The sequence below is a fragment of the Delphinus delphis genome, chromosome 14 (assembly GCF_949987515.2).
Source record: "Delphinus delphis chromosome 14, mDelDel1.2, whole genome shotgun sequence".
NCBI classification, from domain to species: domain Eukaryota; kingdom Metazoa; phylum Chordata; class Mammalia; order Artiodactyla; family Delphinidae; genus Delphinus; species Delphinus delphis.
The window spans coordinates 48,862,042-48,884,976 of NC_082696.1; the positions used below are offsets into that span (position 1 = coordinate 48,862,042).

A 22,935-nucleotide genomic window follows, 5' to 3' on the forward strand; every position below is an offset into this window, starting at 1 on the left:
CAGAGAAACTCTGTGCCTCTGGAAGTGTCTCTAATACCATCCCACACCCAAACGTTTAGATGCTTCTTTCTCTGTGCTTTGTGACTTTTACGTCGTTTTATAGTAAGAGCTGCCTGTTGTTGAGCCCCTATCCTGTATCAGGTACTCTACAATTGCACCCCATCCTCTCCTTCTTTTTTCTCCTTTTCTTATAACTTCTTTGAAGGAGATATTTTTATTCCTGTTTTATGGGTGAGGAAATTGATGTCAAGGCCTCAAAGTGAATGGAACAAAGATTTGGACTTATTTATTAAATTGGTTTTCACGTTTATTTAAATATTTGTTTCTCCCTCTGTTCAAAACCCGTCAGTGGCAGAGAACTTCGTCCAATCATTTTTATATCTCCAGGATCTGGTACACAGTCTGGCACATAAGACATTCCCAGTCATTTTGGCTTAAAGAATATATGTGAGCGAATGAATATATACAAAATTATCCTTTTTCTCTTAATTTATTATAGAGAGATTAAAGTTATGATTTTTTCCCTAAAGATTATAAAATCTTCTAGGACAGGTATTTTATGTTTTATTTCTTGGTGTCTTCAGTAAGAAATACACCTACCAGGCACAGGGTGAGCCCTCAGTAAACCTTTGTTGATTTAACTGATAATATATTGAAGTGCTTTGAAAAAAAGACAGCCATTGTTCAAATGTAAACTGGTGAGATTAATGAATTCATTCTATAAGTATTTAGTACCCTGTTACAGGACTCTTATAGAGTTTACTGTTGAGCTACATTTAACCTAGACTGTACGCTTGGGTCTAAAATGTCTTGATTTAGGAAGACCATCAATTTTTTTTTATTCAAAGGTACAGATAGTGATTGACTTATCTTTATATTGTGAGCATTTATTTATATGTTCTAAATACACTTGAACATTTTAAAATTATAGGTCATCTAAAACTTCTCCCTGGCTTATTTACTAGATAGAAATTTTTATTTCTCCTTTTAGAATGGGATTATTTTGGCTTATTCTTTACAGTAATGGAAATTTACATGACTAGAGGAATTCAGTGATTTTAGATTTATGATGTTTTAAGAAACTAGAATGAGAGAAAATATAAAATATCTCTCATAAATTTTCAGGATCTGTATTTTGGGTGTACCTGAGATTAGGTCATCTACTAGGTTTATGAAATATCTTGGATTCTGCCACTTGGCCTGAAATTCGGTTCTAGTGTACAGTCTGTTTATGACTGCTGAATTGGGATTAGAGATGTATTATTTATGTGTACTTTACATTATAACCTCTCTAACCCTCAACAGGTGTAGATAGGGATAAAGCAGGAGAGTATTTCCTTAGCCACAAGTCACCTACCAGGAAGTGGTAGAGCTAGTATCTAAAACTGTATTTCCCAGGGTTTGTGTTTTCTTCTCACTCCGTCACAGTTGGATTACTTTAGGATGGGTTTAAAATTTAAACTACTTTCAAGTAAATACCAAATTCATTGGGGCAGCGTTTTTAAATGTTAAATTGTTTGATATTTATCTCAGATAACATTAACTTTTATGGTATATGCTTCATTTTTGCTTAGGTAAATATGCTGAAGATATATTTGGAGAATTATTCAATGAGGCACATAGTTTTTCCTTCAGAGTTAACTCATTACAAGAACGTGTGGACCGTTTATCTGTTAGTGTTACACAGCTTGATCCTAAAGAAGAAGAATGTAAGTTTATTCATGTTATATTTTCTTTCACATGTATGTTTTTGGTTAGGTGGGATGAGTGATATATTTAAGAACACTATTATACATGAATTTATTAAAAAAAAAAACAACTGGGAGAAATGTGCTTCAATTAATGAAAGAAACATACACACACACACACACACACACACACACACACACAAAACATGAATTTACTACACCTCGGGGGGCAGGGGGAGACCTTCAAGATGGCAGAGGAGTAAGACGTGGAGATCACCTTCTTCTCCACAAATACATCGGAAATACATCTACATGTGGAACAACTCCTACAGAACACCTACTGAACGCTGGCAGAAAACCTCAGACCTCCCAAAAGGCAAGAAACTCCCCACGTACCTGGGTAGGGCAAAAGAAAAAAGAAAAGACAGACAAAAGAATAGGGACGAGATCTGCCCCTCTGGGAGGGAGCTGTGAAGGAGGCAAACTTTCCACACACTAGGAAGCCCCTTCACTGGAGGAGATGGGGGGTGGGCGGGGGGGTGAAGCTTCAGAGCCACGGAGGAGAATGCAGCAACAGGGGTGCAGAGGGCAAAGCGGAGAGATTCCCGCACAGAGAATCAGTGTCAACCAGCACTCACCAGCCTGAGAGGCTTGTCTGCTCACCCGCCAGCACAGGTGGGGGCTGGGAGCTGAGGCTTGGGCTTTGGAGGTCAGATCCGAGGGAGAGGACTGGGGTTGGCTGCGTCAACACAGCCTGAAGGGGCTAGTGCGCCACATCTAGCTGGGAGGGAGTCTGGGAAAAAGTCTGGAGCTGCAGAAGAGGCAAGAGACCATTGTTTCGGGGTGTGCAAGGAGAGGGGATTCAGAGTACCACCTAAATGAACTCCAGAGAAGAGATGGGCGCAAGCCGCGGCTATCAGCACGGACGCCAGAGATGGGCATGAGATGCTAAGGCTGCTGCTGCAGCCACCAAGAAGCCTTCGTACAAGCACAGGTCACTATCCACACCTCCCCTCCCAGGAGCCTCTGCAGCCTGCCACTGCCAGGGTTCCGTGATCCAGGGACAACTTCCCCAGGAGAACACACAGCATGCCTCAGCCTGTTGCAACGTCATGCCAGTCTCTGCTGCCGCAGGCTCGCCCTGCATTCCGTAGCCCTCCCTCCCAGTGGCCTGAGTGAGCCACAGCCCCTTAATCAGCTGCTGCTTTAACCACATGCTGTCTGGGTGGGGAACAGATGCCTTCAGATGACCTACACGCAGGAGCGGGTCCAAATCCAAAGCTGAACCCCAGGAGCTCTGCAAACAAACAAGAGAAAGGGAAATCTCTCCCAGCAGCCTCATGAGCAGTAAATTAAATCTCCACAATCAACTTGACATACCCTGAACCTGTGGAATACCGGAATAGACAACGAATCATCCCAAAATTGAGGCAGTGGACTTTGGGAGGAACTATAGACTTGGGGTTTGCTTTCTACATCTAATTTGTTTCTGGTTTTATGTTTATCTCAGTTTAGTATTTAGAGCTTATTAACATTGGTAGATTTGTTTATTGATTTGGTTGCTCTCTTCCTTTTTTTTCTTAATATATGTATTTTTTTTCCTTTTTTTCTGAGTGTGTATGTCTGTGCTTCTTTGTGTGATTTTGTCTGTATAGCTTTGCTTTTACCATTTGTCCTAGGGTTCTGCCCGTTTTTTTTTGTTTGTTTTTATTTTGTCATATAGTTTTTAGCACTTATCATTGGTAGATTTGTTTTTTGGCTTGGTTGCTCTCTTCTTTCTTTCTTTCTTCTATTACTTTTTTTTTTTTTTTTTTTTTGTGGTACACGGGCCTCTCACTGCTGTGGCCTCTCTCATTGCGGAGCACAGGCTCCAGACGCGCAGGCTTAGTGGCCACGGCTCACGGGCCCAGCCGCTCCGCGGCATGTGGGATCTTCCCGGACCGGGGCACAAACCCACGTCCCCTATATCAGCAGGCGGACTCAACCACTGCGCCAGCAGGGAAGCCCTGCTTTTTTATTTTTAATAATAATTTTTTAATTTTAATAACTTTATTTTATTTTTATTTTATCTTTATTTCTTTTTTTTTTTCCTCCCTTTTATTCTGAGCTGTGTGGCTGACAGGATCTTGATGCTCCAGCCAGGTGTCAGGCTTGAGCCTCTGAGGTGGGAGAGCCAAGTTCAGGACATTGGTCCATCAGAGACCTCACAGCCCCACATAATATCAGTGAAAGCTCTCCCATAGATCTCCATCTCAACGTTAAGACCCAGCTCCACTCAAGGACCAGCAGGCTACAGTGCTGGGCACCCTATACCAAACAACTAGCAGGACAGGAACACAACCCCACCCATTAGCAGAGAGGCTGCCTAAAATCATAATAAGGTCACAGACACCCCAAAACACACGGATGGACTCAGTCCTGCCCACCAGAAAGGCAAGATCCAGCCTCATCCACCAAAACACAGACACAAGTCCCTCCCCACCAGGAAGCCTACACAGCCCACTGAACCAACCTTACCCACTGGGAGCAGACACCAAAAACAACAGGAACTACGAACCTGCAACCTGCAAAAAGGAGACCACAAACACAGTAACTTAAGCAAAATGATAAGACAGATAAATACACGGCAGATGAAGGAGCAAGGTAAAACACACCAGACCAAACAAATGAAGAGGAAATAGGCAGTCTACCTGAAAAAGAATGCACAGTAATGAGAGTAAAGATGATCCAAAATCTTGCAAATAGAATGGAGAAAATACAAGAAATGTTTAAAAAGGACCTGGAAGAACTAAAGAGCAAACAAACAATGATGAACAACACAATAAATGAAATTAAAAATTCTCTAGAAGGAATCAGTAGCAGAATAACTGAGGCAGAAGAACAGATAAGTGACCTGGAAGACAAAATAGTGGAAATAACTACCAAAGAGTAGAATAAAGAAAAAGAATGAAAAGAATTGAGGACAGTCTCAAGACCTCTGGGACAACATTAAACGCACCAACATTCGAATTATAGGGGTCCCAGAAGAAGAAGAGAAAAGAGAGGGACTGAGAATATATTTGAAGAGACTATAGTTGTAAACTTCCCTAACATGGGAAAGGAAATAGTCAAGTCCAGGAAGTGCAGAGAGTCCCATACAGGATAAATCCAAGCAGAAACATGCCAAGACACATATTAATCAAACTATTAAAAATTAAATACAAAGAAAAAAAAGCAGCAAAGGAGAAGCAACAAATAACATACAAGGGAATCCCAATAAGGTTAACAGCTGATCTTTCAGCAGGAACTCTACAAGCCAGAAGGTAGTGACAGGACATATTTAAAGTGATGAAAGGGAAAAATCTACAACAAAGATTATCCAGCAAGGATCTCATTCATATTCAATGGAGAAATTAAAACCATTACAGACCAGCAAAAGCTAAGAGAATTCAGCACCACCAAACCAGCTTTACAACAAATGCTAAAGGAGCTTCTCTAGGCAGTAAACACAAGAGAAGGAAAATACCAACAAAACAATCAAGAAAATGATAATAGGAACATAGACATAGATAACTATATTAAATGTAAATGGATTAAATGCTCCAACCAAAAGACATAGACTGGTTGAATGGATACAAAAACAAGACCCGTATATATGCTGTCTACAAGAAACCTACTTCAGACCTAGGGACATATACAGACTGAAAGGGGTTGGAAAAAGATATTCCATACAAATGGAAATCAAAAGAAAGCTGGAGTAGCAATTCTCATATCAGACAAAGTAGACTTTAAAATATAAACTATTACAAGAGACAAAGAAGGATGCTACATAATGATCAAGGGATCAATCCAAGAAGAAGATATAACAATTGTAAATATTTATGCACCCAAAAGAGGAGCATCTCAATACATAAGGCAAATGCTAACAGCCATAAAAGGGGAAATCGACAGTAACACAATAAAATTAGGAGACTTTAACACCCCACTTTCACCAATGGACAGGTCATCCAAAATGAAAATAAATAATGAAACCCAAGCCTTAAACGACACACTAGACCAGTAGGACTTAACTGATATTTATAGGACATTCCATCCAAAAACTACAGAATACACTTTCTTCTCAAGTGCTCATGGAACATTCTCCAGGATAGATCATATCTTGGGTCACAAATCAAGCCTTGGTCAATTTAAGAAAATTAAAATTGTATCAAGTATCTTTTCTGACTACAATGCTATGTGACTAGATATCAATTACAGGAAAAGACCTGTAAAAAATACAAACACATGGAGGCTAAACAATAAACTACTTAATAATGAAGTGACCACTGAAGAAATCAAAGATGAAATCAAAAAATACCTAGAAACAAATGACAGTGGAGACATGATGACCCAAAACCTATGGGATGCAGCAAAAGCAGTTCTAAGAGGGAAGTTTATAGCAATACAATCCTACCTTAAGAAACAAGAAACATCTCAAATAAACAACCTAACCTTCCACCTAAAGCAATTAGAGAAAGAAGAACAAAAAACCCCCAAAGTTAGCAGAAGGAAAGAAATCATAAAGATCAGATCAGAAATAAATGAAAAAGAAATGAAGGAAACAACAGCAAAGATCAATAAAACTAAAAGCTGGTTCCAAGAGAAGATAAACAAAATTGATAAACCATTAGCCAGACTCATCAAGAAAAAAAGGGAGCAGACTCAAATCAATAGAATTAAAAATGAAAAAGGAGAAGTAACAACTGACACTGCAGAAATACAAAAGATCATGAGAGATTACTACAAGCAACTCTATGCCAATAAAATGGACAACCTGGAAGAAAATGACAAATACTAGAAATGCACAACCTGCCAAGACTGAATCAGGAAGAAATAGAAAATATGAACAGACCAATCACAAGCACTGAAATTGAGACTGTGATTAAAAATCTGCCAACAAACAAAAGCCCAGGACCAGATGGCTTCACAGGCGAATTCTATCTAACATTTAGAGGAGAGCTAACACCTATCCTTCTCAAACTCTTCCAAAATATATCAGAGGGAGGAACACTCCCAAACTCATTCTACGAGGCCACCATCACCCTGATACCAAAACCAGACAAAGATGTCACAAAGAAAGAAAACTACAGGCCAGTATCACTGATGAACATAGATGCAAAAATCCTCAACCAAATACTAGCAAACAGAATCCAACAGCACATTAAAGGATCATACACCATGATCAAGTGGGGTTTATTCCACGAATGCAAGGATTCTTCAATATATGCAAAACAATCAATGTGATACACCATATTAACAAATTGAAGGAGAAAAACCATATGATCATCTCAATAGATGCAGAGAAAGCTTTCGACAAAATTCAACACCCATTTATTTTAAAAACCCTCCAGAAAGTAGGCATAGAGGGAACTTTCCTCAACATAATAAAGGCCATATATGACAAACCCACAGCCAACACTGTCCTCAATGGTGAAAAACTGAAACCATTTCCACTTAGATCAGGAATAAGACAAGGTTGCCCACTCTCACCACTATTATTCAACATAGTTTTGCAAGTTTTAGCCACAGCAATCAGAGAAGAAAAAGAAATAAAAGGAATCCAAATTGGAAAAGAAGAAGTAAAGCTGTCACTGTTTGCAGATGACATGGTACTATACATAGAGAATGCCAATGATGCTACCAGAAAACTATTAGAGCTAATCAATGAATCTGGTAAAGTAGCAGGATTCAAAATTTATGCACAGAAATCTCTGGTATTCCTATACACTAATGATGAAAAATCTGAAAATGAAATCAAGAAAACACTCCCATTTACCATTGCAACAAAAAGAATAAAATACCTAGGAATAAACCTACCTAAGGAGACAAAAGACCTATATGCAGAAAATTACAAAACACTGATGAAAGAAATTAAAGATGATACAAACAGGTGGAGAGATATACCATGTTCTTGGATTGGAAGAATCAACATTGTGAAAATGACTCTACTACCCAAAGCAATCTACAGATTCAATACAATCCCTATCAAACTACCACTGGCATTTTTCACAGAACTAGAAAAAAAATTTCACAATTTGTATGGAAACACAAAAGACCCTGAATAGCCAAAGCAATCTTGACAATGAAAACTGGAGCTGGAGAAATCAGGCTCCCTGACTTCAGACAATACTACAAAGCTGCAGTAATCAAGACAGTATGGTACTGGCACAAAAACAGAAAGATAGATTAATGGAACAGGATAGAAAGCCCAGAGATAAACCCATGCACATATGGTCACCTTATCTTTGATAAAGGAGGCAGGAATGTACAGTGGAGAAAGGATAGCCTCTTCAATATGTGGTGCTCGGAAAACTGGACAGGTACATGTAAAAGTGTGAGATTAGAACACTCACTAACACCATACACAAAAATAAGCTCAAAATGGATTAGAGGTCTAAATGTAAGGCCAGGAACTATCAAACTCTTAGAGGAAAACATAGGCAGAACACTCTATGACATACATCACAGCAAGATCCTTTTTGACCCACCTCCTAGAGAAATGGAAATAAAAACAAAAATAAACAAATGGGACCTAATTGAACTTCAAAGCTTTTGCACAGCAAAGGAAACCATAAACAAGACCAAAAGACAACCCTCAGAATGGGAGAAAACATTTGCAAATGAAGCACCTAGCAAAGGATTAATCTCCAGCATATACAAGCAGTTCATGCAGGTCAATATCAAAAAAAAAATAACCGAATCCAAAAATGGGCAGAAGACCTAAATAGACATTTCTCCAAAGAAGATATACAGATTGCCAACAAACACATGAAAGGATGCTCAACATCATTAATCATTAGAGAAATGCAAATCAAAACTACAACGAGGTATAACCTCACACCAGTCAGAATGGCCAAAATCAAAAAATCTAGAAACAATAAATGCTGGAGAGGGTGTGGAGAAAAGGGAACCCTGTTGCACTGCTGGTGGAATGTAAAGTGATACAGCCGCTATTGGAAACAATATGGAGGTTCCTTGAAAAACTAAAAGTAGAACTACCATACGACCCAGCAATCCCAATACTGGGCACATACCCTGAGGAAACCATAGTTGAAAAAGAGTCATGTACCACAGTGTTCATTGCAGCTCTATTTACAGTAGCCAGGACATGGAATCAACCTAAGTGTCCATCGACAGATGAATGGATAAAGAAGATGTGGCACATATATACAATGGAATATTACTCAGCCATAAAAAGAATTGAAACTGAGTCATTTGTAGTGAGGTGAATGGACATAGAGATTGTCATACAGAGTGAAGTAATTCAGAGAGAAAAACAAATACCATATGCTAACACATATATATGTGGAATCCTAAAATAAAAAAAAAAACAACTGGTTCTGAAGAACCTAATGGCATGACAGGAATAAAGACACAGATGTAGAGAATGGACATGAGGACGTGGGGAGGGGGAAGGGTAACCTGGGATGAAGTGAGAGAGTGTCATGGACATATATACACTACCAAATGTAAAATAGGTAGTGGGAAACAGCTGCATAGTCAGGGAGATCAGCTCGGTACTTTGTGTCCACCTAGAGGGGTGGGATAGGGAGGGTGGGAGGGAGATGCAAGAGGGAGGAGATATGGGGATATTTGTATATGTATAACTGATTCACTTTGTTATACAGCAGAAACTAACACACCACTGTAAAGCAATTATACTCCAATAGTGATGTTAAAAAAAAAAAGGAATTTACTACACAACTTTTTTACCCACGACCTTTGTTGTACATGTTGTAATAGATTGGTGGCTTATGTATAAATGCCATTAGCATGAGTCTCCTGGGTTTTCTCCTCTTTTTTTCTTTTTTCTTTTTTTTTTTTTTCTTGCGGTACGTGGGTCTCTCACTGTTGTGGCCTCTCCCGTTGTGGAGCACAAGCTCCGGACACGCAGGCTCAGCGGCCATGGCTCACGGGCCCAGCCGCTCCGCAGCATGTGGGATCTTCCCGGACCGGGGCACAAACCTGTGTCCCCTGCATCGGCAGGCGGACTCTCAACCACTGCGCCACCAGGGAAGCTTTTTTTCCCCTTTTTTACCTCTTCTTTTTGTATATTAAATAGCTCTTCATTTTTTGACATAAAATTTTTTTGGCCAGACTCTTCCTCCAGTTTCTTTGTCTTTTCTCTCTTATAATTTGTTTGTATACATTTGTCTTAGAAATAATTTGAAAATTACCTGAAATTCTTAGGTTTGATTGTTTAAGAATGCAATTCCTTTTAATATACCTGTGTGTGTGCATATTGCTAAACTGCTAGAATCTGATCTCGTTCTTTCAATGTTACTTCCCAATTTAAATCAACATTTCCAAAAGAAAAAAAAAGTTCCCAAATTGCCAGTATATAGGACAAAAGTGTTCTATGCTGAGATATTAAGCTAGGGATATTAGGTTTAAAAAAATAATAATGGTAGAAAGTTTAATGGTAAAACATTTCATGCCTTGATAGAAAACATTGAGTGGTGGTGTTTCTCAAATGCCTCTTTCTGTTTTGTTTATTTTTTAAGAAGGAAAACTGAAACTACTAAGAACGTAATTTTCACTTATCTACCCTAGAGTATTATTTAATGTGAATCTCTTATAATCCTCTGTTCAAAATATTTTTTGTGGAATAACATTTTTATTATAAATGTAAGTTATATAATAGATCTAAACTTGAACAGTAAAAATATTAAAGGAGGGCTTCCCTGGTGGCGCAGTGGTTGCGAGTCCGCCTGCCGATGCAGGGGACGCGGGTTCGTGCCCTGGTCCGGGAAGATCCCACATGCCGCGGAGCGGCTGGGCCCGTGAGCCATGGCTGCTGAGCCTGCGCGTCTGGAGCCTGTGCTCCGCAACGGGAGAGGCCACAACAGTGAGAGGCCCGTGTACCAAAAAAAAAAAAATTAAAGGATATCGCTGAAAAAAGCAAAAGGTAGAATATAATGATGGCTGTTTTAGTGATTGAACCAACTTCTGACATAATTTAATGCCTGAATAAGGAGAGGTGAGTACTTAACTATGCTAAGTTTCCTCTACATGCAAAGATATAAACTCATAGGTCTGGATATGAGAAAAAACCAAGACAGTACTTTAAAAAAAAAACAGCTTTATTGAAATATATTTCATACACCCTACAATTAACTCGTCTAAAGTTAAAGTGTATGATTCAGTGGTTTTTAGTATTCTCACCGAGTTATGCAACTATCACCACAGTCAGTTTTAGAACATTTTCCTCACCCCAAAAAGAAACCCTATATCCAACACTAGTTACTTCCCATCTCCCCTTCTCCGTAGCCTCCAGCAATCACTAATCTGCTTTCTGTCTCTATGGATTTGCCTATTCTGGACGTTTCAAATAAGTGGAATCATGCAATATATGGTCTTTTGTGACTGGCTTCTTTCTAAGCCTAATGTTTTCAATATTGGTTCATTTTGTAGAATGTATTGGCATTTGCCTGATGACTAATGATGTTGAGCATCTTCTCATGGCTTATAAGCCACTTAGAATCGAGTCTCCAAGCAGGAAAGTGGTGGAGCTAGGACTTAAAACCAGGATTTACACCCAGGTTACTCTGAGTGAAGTGGACCAAGTGCGCGATTTTGAGACTGTGTACAAAACAGGGAGCAGATTGTTGGCATGTGGGTGACATGAAATGAGGTGAAGTCAGTGTAGTCATGCCAGATCTTTCTTTTGTCCAAGAAGCCAGGTATCTAGATTTTTATCTCTTACCTCTTGTTTTTAAATGTTGACAACTGCAACTAGTTCAGTTAAAAGCAACTAAGACAAAAATGATTCTATTTTTGTGCAAAGGGCTGGATCTATAACCTGACTTTACATTGTACCAAAAATCTAACAGAAATAGATAGTAAAAATGTGTTTCTTCCTTTAATAAAACTACAGTCAAATGTAATTCACAGTGATGTATAAATGTAAAAAAAAAATTAATAAAAAGAATAATAAAACTTAAAAAAACAAAACAGGGTTTAAATGACTTACTGGCCATTTGTGTATCTTCTTTGGAGAAATATCTGTTCAGATCCTTTTCCCATTTTTAATTCGGATTATTTTTCTTGCGATTGTTGAGTTACGCAAATTCTATATATATTATGGACCCAAGTCCCAAATCTTATGATTTGAAAAGATTTTCTCTCATTCTGTCGGTTGTTTTTTACTGGTGGTATCCCTTGAAACATGTTTGTGTATATTATAATGTATACAATGTATATTGTTATACGTCATGAAATTCTTGAGATAAAAATCATTGCTAATATTAAAAAAAAATTTATGGCCATACTTTCAAATATGTCATTTATATCCAAAATTTCTTTTTTAAATAATTTAAACATGTAAGTTACAAGTACATTTCATCTAAAAATATAGAAATATACAGGCAGTTCTTTTATGTAACAAATAAAAATTAATATTTAGTTTGAAAATACTGTTAAATTTTAACAGGTATTTTAGCATTCCCATTAAAATTGAAAATGAAAATACAGATACTAGTAAATAACTTAAGGTGTGTTTAAGTGTTTTAAAAAATTCTTAATGTGCCAACAACTATCAGAATTATTCAGTTTCCTTTAAAATTATATGGAGCATTGGGAAAGAATTCAGAATCTAAAACGTTGAACTACTTAATTTGAAATTGTCATGGGGATGTTGAATAGAGGAATTTTCAAAGTTATTTTACCTAGATTTTTTAACTCAGTTAAAGTTCACATAAAATAACATTATGAGTAGAATAATAAATTATAGAATGTAATATCAATATTTTGGGATTTTTAATTACCATTAAATAGTAAGTAACAGTAATTTAGAAAGGGTAAAAAACTGAGTCTTTAAACAAAGCTCTGTACCATTATCTTTAATTCAGTTATGTTTACAAACATATTGTGCTGACTTACTGTGTTATATAACACTAAGTAATATCAGATGTCATTGTTGGCAACTGGAAGGGGCTTTGTCACATTGGTCTGTTAACAAATGAGAGAAATGATAAATGAAAGGAGCTGAAGATAGAAAAATGCTTATTACTTTACATGTTCTTTATATCCTTTACTAAGACAGTTTTGGGAAATCAAACACTAGGTTTCATACTTACAGTTAATAAGTGGGGTAGGAGGGTAGCAAAAATTGATCCATTTTGATTGCAGAAAACAGAGGCCACTTCTGATAGGAGCCAGAGGAACAGCATGTGGTACTGTGGCAGAGAGATTAGCCTCAAAGGCAGACAGATCTGCGTTTTCTGTTCTGGCTCTACTGCTTATTAACCATTTTACCTTGGGCCAGTTATATAATATTTTCTATTTTCTTATGTTTAAAAATGGAATAATAATTCCTATCCCATTAAATTGTTATAAAGCTTAAGTAAAAATTAGTGAAAGCATCTAACACTATAGTTTATACTCATTAAGTATCTCTCATACTACTCTTTAGTGATAGTGGGAAAAAAACTTTTTTCCTTCTCTGAATTTTATTTTGGTGTTTTTAAGTCAGAAGTGGAATTGCTGGGAATGCAGTCATGTTGTGGCTATTGCATAGCCAGCCTCATTGCTCCACTTATTTCATAGACCCAAACATTCATGTTGAGTGAATTTTATTTGTAAGGATGAAAGAGATACTATTTTAGGGAGAAAAATAATTTAAGAATTGTTATGATTATTTAATACTGACCTTTCTATGGTATAAGGCATTTGTACTAAAACCCATATTAGATATGTTAAAAAATCACCTAATTTTTTAATATCAAGAAATCACTCTAAGAGTAAAAAATCTAGTATTTTGGTAAATTTTTTATTTTAACATGCTGCACAGTCCAAAAGAAACTGAGCAAATGAAGTTATTTTAAATCCTCATATGTATGATGGGGCTGTGTTAACTTACTGGAGAAACTAATGTACAAGATAGCCTCAGTCTTCAAGAACTTGTAGTTAATTGCAGACCCTTATAGAACAAGATAAAAGATAAGTGAAATAGACAACAGTACAGATTGCCCAGTACTTGAAAACTTAATTTTCTTTACAATAAGTTTGTTTTAACTTTATAGTCCATGTATCATACTTATAGCATACTTAAAGCATAGAGGGCAATAGTGCATTTAGCCCAGAATGCCACTGATAACTAAGTAGTTCCTTCAGTGTTATTGGTATAAGCTAAATAAAAGTAATAAAGGGAGATGGAAAAAAGATTATAGAAAAAAAGAGGAAAATGTAGGTTGGTGGGGACTGGGGACGGCAAGGAGAGAAAAGGAAAAGGTGCACTTGATGGGAAATGTAGCATATGCTTCAGGTGTCATTAGAGCCTTAGAAATCAGAGGTTGCATTAAAACCCATCTAATTGGAAAAATAAAGCACAAAATGATGTGGCATATAGTGATAGAACATTTAAAATATGGTTCCTGATTCATAAGCCACTAACAGTCATGACCTTCTGACTTTTAAACAAATACGGTATATGAATTTGTCCTTATGTTAAATCATCTTAGTAAAATAAAACAATACATTTTGGATTTTTGTTTTAGTGTCTTTGCAAGATATAACCATGAGAAAAGCTTTCCGAAGTTCTACAGTTCAAGATCAGCAGCTTTTCGACCGCAGGACTTTGCCTGTTCCATTACAGGAGACGTACGATGTTTGTGAACAGCCTCCACCTCTCAATATACTCACTCCTTACAGGTCAGTACGCTAATAAGTAAGAAGGCCGGTTATTTATTTCAGACTTCAAGTTCAGATATGTAGCAGTCTACCTTTAAATGCTAAATCCCCAAACATTTTTTATTTCACTGGTCTCCTGAGCAATGCAGAGAACCCTCCTTATCCACCACCTTTAGAAAACCTTTGCTTTATTCACTAGGTGAGTTCCCAAGGTTTGGGCATACAAAAAACAAGACTTACTCAAAGGAGTTGTTTTGACAGGTGTTTTTAAGAAAAGCCAATGGCAAACATGAATATGAAGAGACAAGGAGTTGTTATTGTCTTTTTAATTTAATTTCTAATTAGATGGAAAAGAAAAAATAAAGAGTTCAAAATCCCACCACATTAATAAAATATTGTTTTTTTCTGGTTCTTGTCTACTCTTGATCTTTGCATTAAATATCTGTGTATTGAATATGTAGTATCTGTTTTTAAATTTTTTTTACCATTTAAAAACTCTGGACTTATTCAGCCTTTCTTTGGAGTCTTTCACATGAATTGTTAAATGGGTGATTTAAGAGGCACAACACGTGTCCTGAATAAAATGGTATTTGGATAGTTATTTGAAACTATTTGTCAGTATGCAAGGCATTGGATATAACTATTACTATTAGAATGACTATTTGGTGATATTTTTTGGATTTGGTAAGATGATAAGTAAATTAGAGTATTGGCAGAAACCCTGTATAGTTTCTCTGTTCTGTTGTCCTTTCAGGCTTTTCTCTTTGGCAGAATCATTTGTAATTACAGGACTTATAGAAAACTTGGCATTCAGCAGAAGTTAGGGATGAAAATTGTCCAGTTGTACCTTTAAATTATTAATACCAACTCTGAAAAACTTCTGGTTTTCCAGAAGTTTCCTGTCTGATTTGTGAGAAATGTTCTATTGGTGCATATTCTCATTTATTTTGCCAATATTTTTACACATGCTATATTTTGTTAATGTAAGAGGAAACAATTTTAGTAAAATTACTTCTATTCCTATTGCCTCTCTAAGTCTTACTAATGTATATTTTAATTGATATTTTATACTTCAGAGATGATGGTAAAGAAGGTTTGAAGTTTTATACCAATCCTTCATATTTCTTTGATCTATGGAAAGAAAAAATGTTACAAGATACGGAGGATAAGAGGAAGGAAAAGAGGAAGCAGAAGGTATTTCAAAAAATTGAAGTTAGTTTTCATGTATTTGTGATTTGTTGCATATGTGGGACTTTATTAATTCTGTACTTTGACAGTTTTATTTTATTTGGTCCATATGGTCAAATACTGAAGTCTTTATAACCACGCAGAAAGATCACAGTCTAATGGGGAGCAAATGAACAATTAGGTTATTATAATATGGTGTGATAAATACCCACCTAACAGAGAGGTATGCATGGAGGGTTTGAGTAGCACAAAATAGCACCTGCTTTAGGGAGGACGGGGCTGATAAACACTTCAACAAAGCTTATAATGAATCTTGACGAACAAATAAGAACTAAGTGGTCCAGGGAAGAGAAAGGCATTCTGCTAACGCAGAACAAAGGAATATTGTACAGATATTGGTAAAGTAGATTAAGTTAATATTTTCTTACCACAGAGCATATCCTAAATGGAAAGCTTATAACAGTCTCACTAAATTCCTGTTACCTGTCTGCTGTATTATCATTTTCTACTTTCTAATAAAATTCACTTGGATCTGTTTTATTCCATGTTAATGATAACTAGAAATATAGAAGGAGGAAGCAAAGTTGGATTTAGGCAGAATTATGAAGGTGGCAAAGTTTGTCTTTATCATCCCTCTGTTTCTTCTATAGCTATCTCTGCTCTCCCTGCTCTTCCCCAAAATGCCTACATGTTATTATTTTCTGCACTAGACAGTGTACCAGTGTTCTAGCCAGAGTTTGCAGACTGGTGACTGGTAGCCCAGACTATGCCTGCAAGCAGTTTTGTTTGACAAACACAGTGGTTTTTAAATTTTTGAACTGGAATGCCTTAGATGGACATACCCGTCTAGTTCAGTGCAGGCCTCATCTTATATCTGGCTCTTTTTATTCACGTATGTTACCTGCTTGGCCCCTTTGGTTTCTTTCTATACTTTTTCTCCCACAGTTGGAATCACTTTTTGTTTTATTTTTCAAATACCCTATTTTCTGTTGAGTGACAGTTATTATGGTTTAATTGGGTAATTGGATTTTTTTCTAATGTATTGGCTAGCTAATTAGTCGTTTCTCAGATAATATAACCTTAGTAAATTTTCAGGTTTTGGCTAGAGGTAGGCAGTGCCTTTAATTGTAGAAATTTCACTCATTATAGCAAAAACTAATAATGTGGGAGCAGAGTTGATGAATCTGTTTTCATCTGAAAGGACTTTCTGACCTCAAGTTTTATTATGTAGACATACTATTTTTATCTGGTACATCAATTTCATTTAAAGGTTAAAAAAGCATTCGAAAGTGGGATTACAAACAAACTAGCTAAGATTTAACTCTGAATGCACAAATGAACTGTATCTCTGTTACTTTTACTATATTATGATGACATTGTCTTTTTCAATACTGATGTTAGAATTCTATTTTCGTTGTTATAACCTCTTTTTAAAAACGTAGTACTTCAGCATTTGGCTTTGTTTCAATACATCTGTTATAGCAGAAAAATCTAGATCGTCCTCATGAACCAGAAAAAGTGCCAAGAGCACCTCATGACAGGCGGAGAGAATGGCAGAAGCTGGCCCAAGGTCCAGAGCTGGCTGAAGATGATGCTAATCTCTTACATAAGCATATTGAAGTTGCTAATGGCCCAGCCTCTCATTTTGAAACAAGGTTTATTTTCTTTTGTTTGTTTTTTTAAACAAAATTAATGGTAAAACACTGGCTTTATTTCTAATATCTATATGTCTAAGTCTTAGGTCCTGAACTGTGGAATTGACAGACTCTGTTCTATAAGTATTGAGTTGATTTTGAAACCCTGACCATTGTGAGCCTATTGAAGTCTGATCTTGGGCAGATCATTTTTGTACCCGGACTTCAGTTTTCTCATCTGTAGAAAGAAGTGGTTGGAGTAGATGATCTTCAATGTTTTAACTTTCATATGAGGTCTCAGCTCACTCTCAGTAGTTCAGGCAGAGTCTGTTAGAATTTCATAATAGAGTAATGGGGTCTGGATTTTTTTTTTGAAGTATTATTGATTCACTGCATATAAAATAGGAGTTGGAAGGGGGTTATATTTTGTTCCTTTTTCTTTCCCCTGACTTCCTTTCTATGCCACATCTTCCACCTCAGATATATCAGGACTTTCAAAACAAAATTACTCATCCCCTTTTGCAGAAATATGCAATAGGTCCTTTTCCTTTCTCAGTGGCCAGGGACCCTATCTAACTAATATGCAACCCTAACAAACATTATACTAGCATCTCTCTGTGAAGAGATTTGTGTACAGTTGATTATAGTTATTATTATATGTTTTATAGTTACTGATTTTTGAATGGAAAAGAACTTAAGACTTTCTTTCGAATAATACATGTAAATTATTGGGTCATAAGTGTAAATTATTTTGGCCTATTTTAGGAGTAATATACATATAAGGTACTATCCATATGTAGTACTGAAAGAAAGAGACTGAAAGGATTGATTTTTTAAAAAATTAATAATCTGTAGACAGACATTTATTTCTAATCACTGTTAAGTGATTGAGGTATTGAGCCTACCCAGTTGTGTAAATATAATAATTTCTAACTTGCTTTGTACACATCTTTTAAATCCAGCTTTGTCTCCAGCATGCACTACAGTCAGTAAATATTTATGTCTTCACATGCTCAAGGTATCTAAAATTTTGCTTAAATCTGACTTAAGTCACATTTTATTATGTTACGCAGCTATTTTCTGAGTACCCTAGCACCTTTGAAAACAGCAAAAAGACAAAAACAATGTAGTTAGCCATGTCTGTGCTACTGGTATCACAGACCTATCTCCCTTGGGTGCCAGACACTTGGAAGTCATTTAGGTTTAAAAGAACAGCAGGATATTCTGGTGGTAGAAAATTCCAGTTTTCATATTCTAGCTTGTTTTCATTGGCATCTTATTGTAAAGAAAAAAATTAAATAGAGGCAGATAGCTTTGAACACAATTGGCTGAAAGTTCTTTTCTTTTCTTGTTTATCAGATTATGAAAGTAATACTTTTCACCCTTGTGAATTGAATTAGTATTATATTATAAAATAATAAAATAACTGAAGGTCATCATAATAACCTGAATCAGCAAGGAAAGGTTGCGTTGTGAGCAGCATTCTGTGTTTTAAAAGCAGGATAAATGTAATAAATTTCTGAAAGAAGTTTCTTAAAGTAGTTAAAATATTGGCATTCAAAGGATAAACCTTCAATATCTCATGTAGAACATTTTACTTCACCAATAATTCAAGAAAAATACACTGATACTGTATGTATTTTTTAGACCGCAGACATATGTGGATCATATGGATGGATCTTACTCGCTTTCTGCCTTGCCGTTTAGTCAGATGAGTGAGCTTCTGACGAGAGCTGAGGAAAGGGTCTTAGTCAGACCACATGAACCACCTCCACCTCCACCAGTGCATGGAGCAGGAGATGCAAAACCCATACCCACCTGTATCAGGTATGTCAGAACAAGCACATGATGTTTCATCTCAGATGTTGGTAACCTTTTTCTTTAAAGGCCCATATAATAAATGTTTTCGGCTTTAGGACATATGGCTTCTGTCACAACTACTCAACTCTGCCATTGTTGAATGAAAGCAGCCATGGACTATACATAAATAAATGAATATGTTTGTGTTTCAACAAAACTTTATTTACAAGAACAGGGATCGGGTCAGATTTGATCCGTAGTTTGCCAGCCTCTCATAAGAGCTGACACATTCTCTTGGGAAATTTTAGCTAATGATAACTTAAAGATTAAAGTGTGTTTCATTTTATTATAGCTTTGTTATCAAGCACATGATCTGCAATATATTAATAAAAATTAAGAATTTTTGGTATGTGGTTAGGGACAAAGAAATGGGAACCAAAGACTTGATTATAAATGTTAATTTAATATTAGGGGAAATACTCTAAGAATTTGAGAGAGAATAGGCAATTGCTCATAATAATCTTTTAGTAAAGCTTTTTGAAGTTTCATTTTGTCCACTGTTATCCACATTATAATTTTTTTTCATAGAGAAATAGAGATCAGCTTTACAATTTCCAGTTAAAAAGATCAATCTTATATTACTGACTCATTTGATGTTCCATCCTCAGCAAGGAAGAGGGGCATAAATTTCCTTTTGTGGTTTGTAATTAGTTGTCATTGATTTAACTGAAATGACATATAATGAGTCTTAATAGCTTCAATACAAATACAGTATTGTTTTGGCCACAGGTATAGCAATACAAATGTTGTAATATGATAAATGTTGAGTCATTATGAAGACTCATATCCCAGTGTAAAACTGAGCATTTTATCAAAGGAAGGATAAAATGCTCGAGTGGATATGAAAGTTGCATGAGAGGATGAGATCGTTTAGAATATTATAAATCAAAGCGCCACGTATTGATTTTCTTGCTAGTGTACTTTTAGTTCTCATTTCATTCTAAATATTGCTGAAGAATTTTTAATTTTTATAGGAACATGTTAATGCCTCTACCTTGATAGAATTACTGGTAGCCATTTATGTTTTGTGTGGTTAGTTTTTTCTCTTTAAGTAACTTGCTGGGATCTCTTTATCATTTCAGTTCTGCTACAGGTTTGATAGAAAATCGTCCTCAGTCACCAGCTACAGGCAGGACACCTGTGTTTGTGAGCGCCGCCCCACCACCTCCTCCACCACCTCTTCCATCTGCCTTGTCAACTTCTTCATTAAGAGCTTCAATGACTTCGACTCCCCCCCCACCAGTACCTCCCCCACCTCCACCTCCAACCACTGCTTTGCAAGCTCCAGCAGTACCACCGCCTCCAGCTCCTCTTCAGATTGCCCCTGGAGTTCTTCACCCAGCTCCTCCTCCAATTGCACCTCCTCTAGTACAGCCCTCTCCACCGGTAGCTAGAGCTGCCCCAGTATGCGAGACTGTACCAGTTCACCCACTCCCACAAGGAGAAGTCCAGGGGCTGCCTCCGCCCCCACCACCGCCTCCTCTGCCTCCACCTGGCATTCGACCATCATCACCTGTCTCAGTTGCAGCTCTTGCTCATCCTCCCTCTGGGCTACATCCAACTCCATCTACTGCCCCAGGTCCCCATGTTCCATTAATGCCTCCATCTCCTCCATCACAAATTATACCTGCTTCTGAGCCAAAGCGTCATCCATCAACCCTACCTGTAATCAGTGATGCCAGAAGTGTACTTCTGGAAGCAATACGAAAAGGTAATTTTCTCAAGAGCCGTTAAAAGCATTGCAATGGTAGCATTAGAACTTTTCTAAATATTGGAGACAATAATGTTTTCTTCATTTATAAAAGTTTAGATGCTCATGTTTTTGTACAAGTGATCTTTAGAAAGTAAAGCTATGTTCAATTTATATTTTAAGTCTTTTTCAAGAAAATATGTCACATTAATCATTTTATTTTCATACTTAGTAGGTGTTCTTGAAATGTTTATTGAATGAATGAGAAATTAAAAGTATCAGACTTAAATGTTATAGAAAATTTAGTTAAAACCTTTGTAAATATTATATTCAATATATATAACTCCTTTTAAAATGGTATTTTCTTCAGTGTTAAGGCTGTCCATTTGATATGTAAGTGACACTTGCTTTACCAATACCTTTAAAGGATTAAGGTTCCTACCTTAGTAACAAAGGAACAACCTGTCACATTCATTTATTTATTCAGCCAACGTTTCCTACTATATGCCAGGCAGTAACAGTATAGAATGAATAATAGTGCCTTTCCCTCAAGTACTGGGGAGAACAAAGCCACAGAAAATATGCTCAACGATGTTTAATTTATTTGACCGTAGAGGTGACAAACAAAAGAAATGTATCACCTGGTTAACTTTAGGAGGTGGTGAGTAGGGAAGCACAATAGACCATAATGGCTAAATAAACTATAGACATCCACTGGAGTATGTGGTAAGTTTCATCAAATCTTCAAATTCTTTTTAATAGATCTTGCTGTTTATTTTCCTGTTAGTATTTCTCATGTGTATTTGAATTTATTCGATTAATAATATCTAATAATATCTAGTATTTTGGTTTACAATGAATGGTTTGGATTTACTATATCAGGTATTCAGCTACGAAAAGTCGAAGAGCAGCGTGAACAGGAAGCTAAACACGAACGCATTGAAAATGATGTTGCCACCATCCTGTCCCGCCGTATTGCTGTGGAATACAGTGATTCAGAAGATGATTCAGAATTTGATGAAGTAGATTGGTTGGAGTAAGAAAAAAATGCATTGATAAATATTACAAAACCGAATGCAAATGTCCTTTGTGGTGCTTGTTCTTTGAAAATGTTTGGTCATTCCAGTGTTTTGCTTTCTTTTCCTTAAGGTAAATAACCCTTTTCCTCCATAATTTTTGATTTCTAAGAAAAATATTAGCATACATTTCAAACTAAATGTTTTACAGTGGCTTATCTTTTTTTATTTTTCCCTGAAAAGGCATCATTTGGTCAAATAAACCACTAAGTATTAAGCATGGACAGCTGTTATTAGAGTAGCTGATTCAGTTTTTTGATATATCTTAATTGTGCACTTTGTGAATTTTAATTTAAAGAGAGCAACTGAGATTAAAAATCTTGAGGGCAGCTGTATCTGTTAATGAGCCTTATTCCATTTCCTGACGTTTTAAAAGAAGAAACACTACCTTTATATGAATACACTCAGAAAGTACATTTAGCTTGTAGTATTGAATTCTCTTAAAGGAATGCTTGAATTTTTAATTATTGTTTTATTGTTTTAAAATACTTGCCTTATTTGAATGTTTAGCAGTATCCCCTTCCTACTTATATATTGTGTGGTACAATTTTGCTTGCCTATAAGAGTTTAAAAATTTTCCATGTGAAATACTCTGACATAAACCATGTAACTTACATAACTGTTAAGAATAACAGTCTGATTTAATAAATGGTTCATTTTAAAGGTTCATGGGTGTTACCTCTTTGAATAAAACTTTCTGATAGTTTATCAAATAATATAAAGTAGGCTCTAAATAGTCAATGAAAAAGTTAAAAAGTACTTAAGCTGTATAATTTCCTCTTAATTGTACAGACTCATATTGTCTAGTGCATAAGGTAGCTTTTATGTCATTTTTTCCTAAAGTCAAAAGTCAGTATTTTTCAACTCCTTATGCTCTTAAATTAAAATCTCAACTTGCTCTCTAATTGCAGCACATCTTGACTTCAGTTTAACAGCATTCTTGAAATTATGTTTTGCAATGATAAAATTAGTTGTTAATGTTTACACAGTCCAGATTCAGGGATGAACGAGAAGCAGCATCAATATCAGATTATTTAGTATGAAGAAAAGACTAAATGAGGCTTTGGTAGTTTGACTATAAAAGTGACTGTAATCTTCATCCTTGCTTCTATCCCATCAATAGAGGGATCCCTCTATCCCAGCTACTCCCA

General features: G+C 36.3%; 1 protein-coding gene across 4 annotated transcripts in view; it reads left to right on the plus strand.

The window, feature by feature from the left end:
* WASF1 (WASP family member 1) overlaps positions 1-22,637 on the plus strand; it is a 94,362-nt gene extending 71,725 nt beyond the window's left edge. For 3 of the 4 annotated variants that reach the window (XM_060030096.1, XM_060030095.1, XM_060030097.1), the window contains 7 exons: positions 1,575-1,709; positions 14,204-14,357; positions 15,413-15,530; positions 17,007-17,179; positions 18,806-18,985; positions 20,101-20,729; positions 21,591-22,637. In XM_060030096.1, coding sequence (XP_059886079.1) covers positions 1,575-1,709; positions 14,204-14,357; positions 15,413-15,530; positions 17,007-17,179; positions 18,806-18,985; positions 20,101-20,729; positions 21,591-21,748 — 1,547 coding nt within the window. In that variant the 3' untranslated portion in view covers positions 21,749-22,637. The remainder of the gene's footprint in view (positions 1-1,574; positions 1,710-14,203; positions 14,358-15,412; positions 15,531-17,006; positions 17,180-18,805; positions 18,986-20,100; positions 20,730-21,590) is intronic. The other variant, XM_060030098.1, reaches the window with a different exon arrangement.
* Positions 22,638-22,935: the final 298 nt, after the last annotated feature.